Genomic DNA, 10,145 nt, shown 5'->3' with positions numbered 1-10,145 from the left:
TTTCCCAATGACCTAATCTCATCTTTGACAACAACTTTGCTCTCTCAAAAAACGCCAGCACACATTTGGATCTTATCCAAAAATGGTAAATAAATCTACTCACCGTGACTGAAGATAAAGGGGAAACATGTTGGCCTATAGTGTGGACTGCAAACAGAGTGATATGAAGAGGAATCGCACAGAGCGGTCACGCTACATGAAGCATCTGATCTAGGGAGGCCAAACATGCGCTGTCCATTAGCCTAATTCAGTTAACATCGGGCTACACTAGAGGAAAGACTTGTGCTCATGCTTTCTTTGGGATGCTCTGGAAACAAAACGGACATTGACTCAACTTCACTCTCTCACTCATGCGAGTAAAGAAAGACAAGCATGAACTTTTCTGAACTTTATCTACACGGAATCAAAAGGGTAGACATTTGTTAGAGCCTGTAATGGAACTGATAACAGAAAACAAACAGCCTAATGTGTTCATAAGTGGATATATGGAACACATATTCATGTGTGCATCTACTATAGCCTACCACAGACAAAACACAAACGCAACAGCATGCTATACATTGCTGTACAAATATACGGGCACTTTCTGTAATACTCATTTCCAGTACAGTAACAGAACTAAATTAAACAAAAATGTCAAATGAAAGCCAAATAATCAAATTTAGCATAGCTGAATTTTACATATAATTGTATAATCAGCACACTATATGGGTAGTAATACAGTTCAGTCTTAATAATTCTCGAAGAGCTAAGGTACACAATGCACAGCTCACACTTCCCAAGACACGCAGACGAGAAACCTATGAGTGGCCTATCCTGCAAGTTGGTTAGTAACGCAATGACGCTATTCCGTTTCCAAGCACAACCGACTCCATCCATTCCAAACAAGGTGTTGCAGGAATTTTTCAGTCAGCTCGGAGTTGGATAGCGGTTTTAGGACTGAAGTTCATATAACCAGGAGGACAGTCCCTTTACAACACATTTAAACATTAATTTTACACTCCTCTTTGGTTTCACGAATTGCTTCGATAGTAGAGATCCATAATGGTAAGTAGCTTAGCTGGCTAGCCCGTCTCTGCATGAAAGAGTTGATGTCAGATGCAGTTAACCAATTGTCAAAACAGCGTAATTACTGTCAACTCAAGGTTGCGTTTAAGCGATAGATGAAGTTGATGCTTGTGTCTGGTAATGTAGCGACTGTGTGGGTGAATGAAAAGGAATAGGATGTTACTGCCGAGTTGCGCGCTGAGGTTACATGGGGTAGATATAATGTTTCTCCTCCCTAACAAGCTATTCTGGAGCTAGCCAGCACAGCTAGCAAACTCGTGAATCATTTGATTTGTCCCAGACAGGTAATAATGAAATAGAAGTTTGCCAGTGAACGTGTCTCTTAAATAGCGTCACCGCTAAATGATGCAAGCGCTAGTTGAAATCCTAGCTTTTATCTGTTCACAGACGTAACGTTAGCTCGGAACTTGAGTGGAGTTTGAAGATACAATCCTGTTGTGCAAGTAGTTTGTTATCTACCGGTAGCTAGTTAACGTTACCTGTTTACAAACAGCAGATAACACGTGATTACAAGCTAACATAAACGAATTAACTGAAAGAAACCTGAATGTGTTTAGTTCCACATGTTGTTTTTAAAAACTCAGTAAACACTGTCGAAACTGAATGAGCCACTACTTTTATAAACCACGGCGTCAATGAGGATAAGTCGTGTGTTCTTTAGACGCTTGCTGAGGGGAAAACTGCATCCATTCTAATGTTTGCACTCCTCGATTTTCTGGTCGCTTGGCCTTACACGATACTGCAAGATAAAGTGTAGACTACGCTACTGACTTTTTACGCTTGAAGGCGCTGTAGTTCTCTTAATCCTCAGTCATAGGCTTAACACCTAAAACATGTCACTACGATGCCCTCTGCAGTTCAAAAGGGAACATAGCTTTGTATTATAGCCACTGTTAATTATTTCGTGTTTTGGGAAATCCCTGTGCTTATTAGAGCATGTGGTATGTTCAAGGGCGTCAGCAGCATTTTGAGAGTGGGGGGGGGCATATTTCAGTGGGGGTCTGGGGGTTCTCCCCCAGAACATTTTGAAAGATGTAGATGCAATTTCCCGCATTCTGGTGCATTTACCATGTTTTTAGATAAAAAATTTCTCTCTCATTTGTTGTTTTCCTTGGAGTGGCATTGGTCTGCATTAACTGACTACTATTATGTTTCTGGTAGACTGGGTAAACCCAGCCCGATCTGCAATCTTAAATAAGATTGAGCTTGGTCTGGTGATAGCCAGGATAATGTTTTGGTGTAATACACAGAGGACTGACACTGACAACTTTGGCACTTTATTCTCCATTTAATGAGAGCAAAATATTTAAAAGGAGGATTTAAAAGTCGTTAGAAAAAACTAGCATGTTAGCTAACGTTAACTCCAGATTAGCTCACGGTTGTTAAAAATAACCACCTTATTTTTTTTTTGTACTTTTGAAAAAAACATCCTGGTATCGCTTTCTGCCTGAAACAGACGCCTAGGTCTGAACACGGCCCAAAAGCACAACATATTCAAGTCCCAGAATAAGAATCAACAAATGCTGTTCCCACTGTAATGGGTAAATAAAGTATGGTATTGCCTAGTGCTAGTTGTAGGTAAATAGCTTGCCTATCTAGCTATAATCATAATGTTTGCAGAAGGATCTTTGTGACTTAATGCTATTATAGCCAGATAATGTCTCATAAGGGTGCTTCGGCCACTAAAGGGAAAACTTGGGCAACTCTGACTTACTTTACTCTTCCTCGAAAAAAAACTCCTTCCATCTCGTCTGTGGAACAGCTAGCGCAACGCTTCAATCAAAGAGTATATGGGAGTTGAATCTGGTGCGTGATGTGTAGGAAACCAGGAAAACGCGGAGTGGATTTCTATTGCTATGGGTATTCCCCATACTGATAAAGTGAAACGGATTTGATTGTGAAGCAATGGAAAGAACGCTGGACTAGTAGACCAGTCATGCACTAATATTTTGATGGCAAATGTGGGGGGGTCCAAACGACTTTTTTTTTAAAGTGAGGGGGACGTGACACCCCAAGTTATATTGTGGCGACGCCCATGGGTATGTTTGAATACCTGCGGTTTATGCAGATGATGTAGGCCATGACAATGATTATAGATAGGAAAACAATGTGGATTTGTACTTTCTGATGACCATTAATGTATTCACATTGTGTGTGTATACAGAGTGATTTGGTTTCAATGAGCATCACCAGAATGAAATCATCAACTATATGCGCTTTGCCCCGTGCTAAGAGGACCCTGAGACTCAAGACCATAGACTCCTGCTTACAAGACCTGAAAGACAGCAGGTTGGCTACTTGCTACTTAACATTCATGTGTCCCAGCATACAGATATTTGAATCTCAATTCAGGCCCACCTCCCAAACTCCCTAAATACCCCCCCCCCTTCTCTTCCTCGCTGATTCCTCGCCTGAAGGCTGGTGGAGGACACGTTCACAGTGGACGAGGTGTCTGAGATGCTGGACGGTCTGCAGGTGGTGGTCCGTGGGGAAGTGGACACAGAGCTGCTGAACACGGCCCACACCAACGTGCTGCTTCTGCGCCAGCTCTTCTCCCAGGCTGAGAAAGTTCTACCTCGGCTGCAGAGCGACATCTCTGAGCTGGAGAACAGGTCAGTCATACAGGGAAGCCTGACTGGCAATGGGGGAGGGACATGGTAAAAGACTTGCCCATAGTAGTATTTCATCATCAGCATGGTGTCTGATCCTGTGCTGTAATTACTTATATACACATGTGCAGTCAATGCCACACCGGTCCATTGGGCACAAAATATTTGTGCAGAGCCGTGAGAAGGTGAAATCCCCCTTTCTCAGCTCAGAACTGAATCTAAACTCGCACCACGCACGAGAGAGATACTTTCAGTATTAGTATTCAGAAACAGATCAAAAATAAACAAATAGACACACACACTGTATACTGTATATATATATATACAGTAATACTGTATATATACAGTATGCAGTGTGTGTGTCTATTTGTTTATTTTTGCACTGTTTCTGAATATTCAACGTGTTGAGAATCCATCCAGTTGTCCGGAAGAGTTAGTTCTGCGCGTGTCTGCGCCACAGTGAGATAATGAGAGAATGGTATGGACAGGTTAAGTATTGCCTGTGAGCTAGAAGTCATGCTAACTTTATCAAAAGAGTTCTGTGCAAGGAGGTTTGAGGTGGTGAGCTTACTCAAAATAATACAATCATATATAAATATTGTAATGCCAATGGTGCAATGCTTAATTTTGTTTTATTACTGCAAATGAAAAGATACAACTTTTCTACTATGTCCATCACATCTTAATGTACCTCAATATCTTAGAAATAAATTACAGTCAAACACTTAACAAATGCCTTTTTCAGATTAGGAAAATTATTGTTGTTTTTTTACAAATGTTTGCGCAAAAGAAGCAAATCTCTGTGGATATGAACATTGGCTAATGCCCCCCCCCCCCCTCCCCAACATCACACACACACAAACACAGATGGGGAACAAACCTCAGGTGAAAAGGTCATCTCATGCAGCAGCTCTCCTGATGTCTGATGTTGCATTGTGAAGCCGTTTTTGCCACCCACTGATCCTCTGCATGTGGTTGAAAAGCATAAATGATAATAACTCAACAGACCACACACACACACACACACATACACACACACACATGCACACACACACACATGCACACACACACACACACACACACACACACACACACACACCACTGGTTTGGAGACTTCAGTGTGCTGCTTTCCCCCCCCTATTGTGTCATAAGGGAAAGTCTTTTGTGGCGTATCATAATTACTTGCTTTTTCCACCATTTACATCGTGTCAACATCTTTGCTTGGTCAAACAAGAGAAGTTTCTAAAACTGTTTATCTACGGTGCATTTATTGGCAGCAGTAGCATGCTAAATTATCCATTTGACGATAACGGAAAATCCCCCCCAAAAAAATGGTGAATGATTTGAATGGTTATGCAGTGGGAAGTTCTTTGTTTCAGTCAGTGCTGCAGCAGATTGTATTATTTTGTGTAAGATCACCACCTCAAACCTCCTTGCACAGAACTCTTTTGATAAGTTAGCATGACTTCTAGCTCACAGGCAATACTTGACCTGTCCATACCATTCTCCCATTATCTCGCTGTGGCGCAGACACGCACAGAACTAACTCTTCCGGACAACTGAAATGGATCTCAACACCTTGAATGGGAGTTGGAGCATTCCAAGAAGTCATTGCATTAAATGTACTGCAGAGGGCTTGGTCTGCACGTTGCTATGGGTTACAAAAGGAAGAAATGAGACCTCCATTACCAAAATGTTGTGTCTGTGAACTGATAAGAGCTGGTTTCAAGAGGTCTGTCCAGCCATCAGATAAGTGGTGCTGAGGATGATATGGTGAATTTGCCTCATCCGCAGAGGTTTGGAGTGATGTAATGAAACTGGCTTTAGATAAGCATGATAATCTATCTGAGGTGAGATAGCAGTTCAGTTTGACCATGTCCTGATGTTCATGATGTCATGTCCATACTGAACTGACATAAAAAGAATGATCAGTTTGACCATGTCCCCAGTGAAACATCACCGTCATTTATTGTCACCTGTGTTGATGTCCAATAAAACATTTTGTGAGAGAAAGGAGTTGGGGTGCTTTGCACCACTGCTCATAGCAGTAAATAAAAAGCAGTAACAGAATGAGCAATGGCCTATCCCCACAGCACTGCAAACAAGCTTGCGCTGAACCTTGTTTGACCTTGAAAGGTAATGATGGGAACAGAACAGAAGAAACTACTTCAAAACAAAAAACAGAATCTCAAAAACAGAAGATCAAAATCAAAGGATAGAGGGCAGTCAACGGCTTTTTCGACTCTTAGCTGCCGCCTCTCGATAGCTGCCGCAGAACCTTGTTCTCACCTACATTTGTAAATAAACAAGCAGAAGTGTACACACATTCAAACGCGAGACCACCTCCCCTTTCCCAAACTAGTGAGGTGTTTCAGTCGGTCATGCTTTGATGAAGCAGGGAGAACGCCCTCCGCGAGGAGATTTCAACGCTCACTGCGGCCTTCTTTAACCACACACACTAACACACACACGTATTCACACAGGCACACACACATACACACAGATGCGCATGCTTTTGTTGTTCACCCACAGACTGTGTTTGTGTGTTGAACTGCCTCCACGGGGGAACGGGGAGGTGTAATATTTTTCTCATGAAAAGAAACGTAACGGCCATATGCAAGCGAGGCGGTGTACGTGTGTGTGTGTGTGTGTGTGTGCAGGCTCCCTCCGGCTTCCTTCCCTTCCCAGCCACCACCTTGAGAGTATCTGTTCTCCTCGAGGCCTTGCACCTGTTGAACTATGTGATTGCGTGGTTGATTGCTCTCTCTCTCTCTCTCTCTCTCTCTCTCTCTCTCTCTCTCTCTCTCTTTCTGTCACTCACTGGCTGGCGCAGAAGATGCTTTGAGCCATGGTTGCATAACGTTCCATTAAAAAAGACAACCAGTTCCTTTTCATTCCCCACATTAACTTTTTGTTTCTTTATCTCTCTTCTCGCCTTTCTTCTGTCTTTTCCTCTGTAGGGAGCTTCTAGAACAGGTTGCTGAGTTTGAGAAGACAGATTTTAAATCTGGCAGAAAGGTGAGAGACGAAAGCACTCTTATTAGTATTTCCCTTGGCCTTGGGTGCTCACATGACATCTTGGTCTGGGTGTGATGCAGCACTGACTTGTGAAACATATTCAACACTTGTTCTGTGGGTATTCCTCCTTTCGTGCAAACCTACGCTGCAGCACTTATAGCTCGTGCAAAGAAAACCCAGTGTATAATGGAAAGTCCCTGTCCAACTATTAATTAACTATTCATAAGGCTTTATTCTCAGAAATGAACCCCGTGTGAACATCATGTCATCAACATTATCATTGTGGCTCTAACATTGTTAACCAGTCTCTCTTTTTTGTTAGACAAACCAGGAGATTAGCAGACCAAAGTTAGCACCACTAAATGAAGGCGGAGTGTCAGAACTGCTGAACAAGGTAACTTCGATTTCAGCTGTATGACCCTAGAGGGCATTTACAACGTGACCAATGTTACAGCCATTACATTGGTAACCTGAGCTATTGCGAAACGAGTGTCATGCTGCAGTCTATAATATGAATACACTACTTTTCCAGGAAATTGGAAGACTCCAGGAGGAGAATGACAAGCTGAAAGCCAGACTGCGGACCCTGGAGTCTCAGGTATGCAGGATGTGTTTAAGTCACCCTGTCCTCATCTTGAAACAAAATGGAGAAATGTGCTGCACTGTGCGCCTTTGCAAAGACTGACAGATAAAAGCCTAGTTGAAGTCCAGGCGGTGCAGTTGTTGTCTGATCCCTGCCAAGACGCCTGCTTAGAGGACTGCACCCTGCAGGATGTAATGAAAGGACATGTGTTTCTATAGGGTTGAATAGATGGACCTGTTGATGGTCTGTGGATGAAAGGAAGGAAGTCTTTATGGATGGATGGGTCAGGGACAGATGACAGAATGAATAATGTATTTGTAATATAAAAAGTGTGTGTAGGAGTGTTGTGTTATGATCTGAGATTCTGGTGATTTTCTGTGTAGTTTCTTGGCATCATGGGTCTCCGTTCTCTCTTGTTTGTGGCAGGCTATGGGCACTCTGGACGAGCGGTCCAAGGCACAGAGAGCTCTATACATATATACACACACACACAGACACACACACACGCGCGCCTCATGGTTCTCCCTTCTCTCTTGTTTGTGGCAGGCTACGGGTGCTCTGGATGAGCGGTCCAAGGCAGAGAGAGCTCTGAAAGATCTGCAGGGCATCCAGGGGGAGCAGCAGGTAAAGACACACGCTCTCACAGACACACACTCTCTCACAGACACACACTCTCTCACAGACACACACTCTCTCACAGACACACACGCTCTCACAGACACACTCTCTCACAAACACACGCTCTCACAGACACACACTCTCTCACAGACACACACTCTCTCACAGACACACACTCTCTCACAGACACACACTCTCTTACAGACACACACGCTCTCACAGACACACACTCTCTCACAGACACACACACTCTCTCACAGACACACACTCTCTCACAGACACACTCTCTCTCACAGGCACACACACTCTCGCAGGCACACACACTCTCGCAGGCACACACACTCTCGCAGACACACACTCTCTCGCAGACACACACTCTCTCGCAGACACACACTCTCTCACAGACACACACTCTCTCACAAACACACACTCTCTCACAGACACACACTCTCTCACAAACACACACACTCTCTCACAGACACACACTCTCTCACAGACACACTCTCTCTCAAACACACACACTCTCACAGGCACACACACTCACAGGCACACACACTCTCGCAGGCACACACACTCTCGCAGGCACACACACTCTCGCAGACACACACTCTCTCGCAGACACACACTCTCTCACAGACACACACTCTCTCACAGACACACACGCTCACAGACACACGCTCTCTCACAGACACACACTCTCTCACAGACACACACTCTCTCACAAACACACACTCTCTCACAGACACACACTCTCTCACAAACACACCCCTATCTGACACAGACTAGAATACTGTTATCTCCGTCACTCAGAATCCTTTAGTTTTTAAATGCATGAATTGGTGTTCAGCAGCTTTCTTTAATAGTATATTATTTACCTACTTACTTTACTTACTTATTCTAATTATTCAGGGATGATAAGGGTCCTTTAGTGGTAGACATTTCTACACGGCACCCATCCTTAGTATTAATTATTCATTATATCAAGTGAAACCCAGGAACCTTGAGTAGGGCTTATATTGCTCCCTTGTTTTCTAAGAGAGCAGTCTTAGTAGATATAAACCATTTTGTCACATTTTTATGAAGAGAAGTGAAGAAACAAAAACAATAGTGTGGTGTGTACAGGAAGTGATGGTGTGTTTGTCCTCACCTGCCGCCCACCCACCCACCCCCACCACAGCTTGCTGTGCAGTCACAGGAAGTGAGTAGCCTGGAGGACACTGTTGCCTCACTGCAGGCCGAGTTTCAGAAGTCTCTGAGCGCCAAGGAGGCCTCACAGCGGGACCTGCAGGAGAACCTGGTGTCAGCCAAACACGAGTTGCTGCGCGTGCAAGAGCAGCTGACTTTGGCTGAGAAGGTGAAATGCTCTCTGCATGCACACACACACACACACACACACACACACACACACACACACACTCACACTCACACTCACACTCACACTCACACTCACACTCACACACCAAACACCGAACATGCATAATTACTTTCCCCCCTTTTTATGCTATCACTTAAGATGTGATGTATGCCATCACTTTGGGGTAATGAAGTCATTGTCTGAGCTTAATGTGAACGGACTTCTTATAACAAGTTGCCACTGTGTGTGTGTGTGTGTGTGTGTGTGTGTGTGTGTGTGTGTGTGTGTGTGTGTGTGTGTGTCTTCTCCTTGGTCTTGGTCAGGAGCTGGACAAAAAGTTCCAGGAGACGGCAGCGTACCGCAACATGAAAGAGATTCTGTCCAAGAAAAATGATCAGATGAAAGACATGCGGCGACGCCTACAGAAGTGAGTCATCCAATAGGACCAAGCAAGAGCTCTTCAGGGTCATCCAATAGGACCAAGCAAGAGCTCTAATGTGTCATCCAATAGGACCAAGCAAGAGCTCTTCAGGGTCATCCAATAGGACCAAGCAAGAGCTCTTTTGGGTCATCCAATAGGACCAAGCAAGAGCTCTTCTGGGTCATCCAATAGGACCAAGCAAGAGCTCTTCTGTGCCCATGTCTCCATCTTCTCATCCAATAGGACCAAGCAAGAGCTCTAATGTGTCCTCGTCTCCTTCTTCTGGTGTCTGGTGTAGCACCCCACTCAGTGCCTGTAGTCCACTGGGCCTCCCATGTGGTGCTGGAGTGAGCACTCGAAGGAGAGCGTCTCCCTTCGATAATCGACTACAGGCACTGAGTGAGATGCTGCATCAGAGACCGGAAGATCGAGACAGGTAAAACACTGACCGTACAGTTTCTTTACAGTTATTTA

General features: G+C 44.1%; 1 protein-coding gene across 1 annotated transcript; it reads left to right on the top strand.

Moving 5' to 3' along the window:
* Positions 1-3,237: 3,237 nt before the first annotated feature.
* Positions 3,238-9,720, top strand: LOC122130175 (leucine zipper transcription factor-like protein 1; the record flags this gene model as incomplete). Its single annotated transcript, XM_042704811.1, is given in 9 exon segments — positions 3,238-3,291; positions 3,293-3,357; positions 3,486-3,680; positions 6,638-6,695; positions 7,018-7,089; positions 7,228-7,293; positions 7,825-7,902; positions 9,074-9,250; positions 9,574-9,720. Coding segments are annotated over 9 exon segments (873 nt in total), but the record flags the coding sequence as incomplete, so codon positions are not given.
* Between the last annotated feature and the right edge of the window lie 425 nt (positions 9,721-10,145).

This window comes from Clupea harengus, unplaced genomic scaffold (genome assembly GCF_900700415.2).
Source record: "Clupea harengus unplaced genomic scaffold, Ch_v2.0.2, whole genome shotgun sequence".
NCBI classification, from domain to species: Eukaryota; Metazoa; Chordata; class Actinopteri; order Clupeiformes; family Clupeidae; genus Clupea; species Clupea harengus.
Note: the sequence above shows the minus strand (reverse complement) of the source record. Positions and strands in the feature narration are given on the sequence as shown.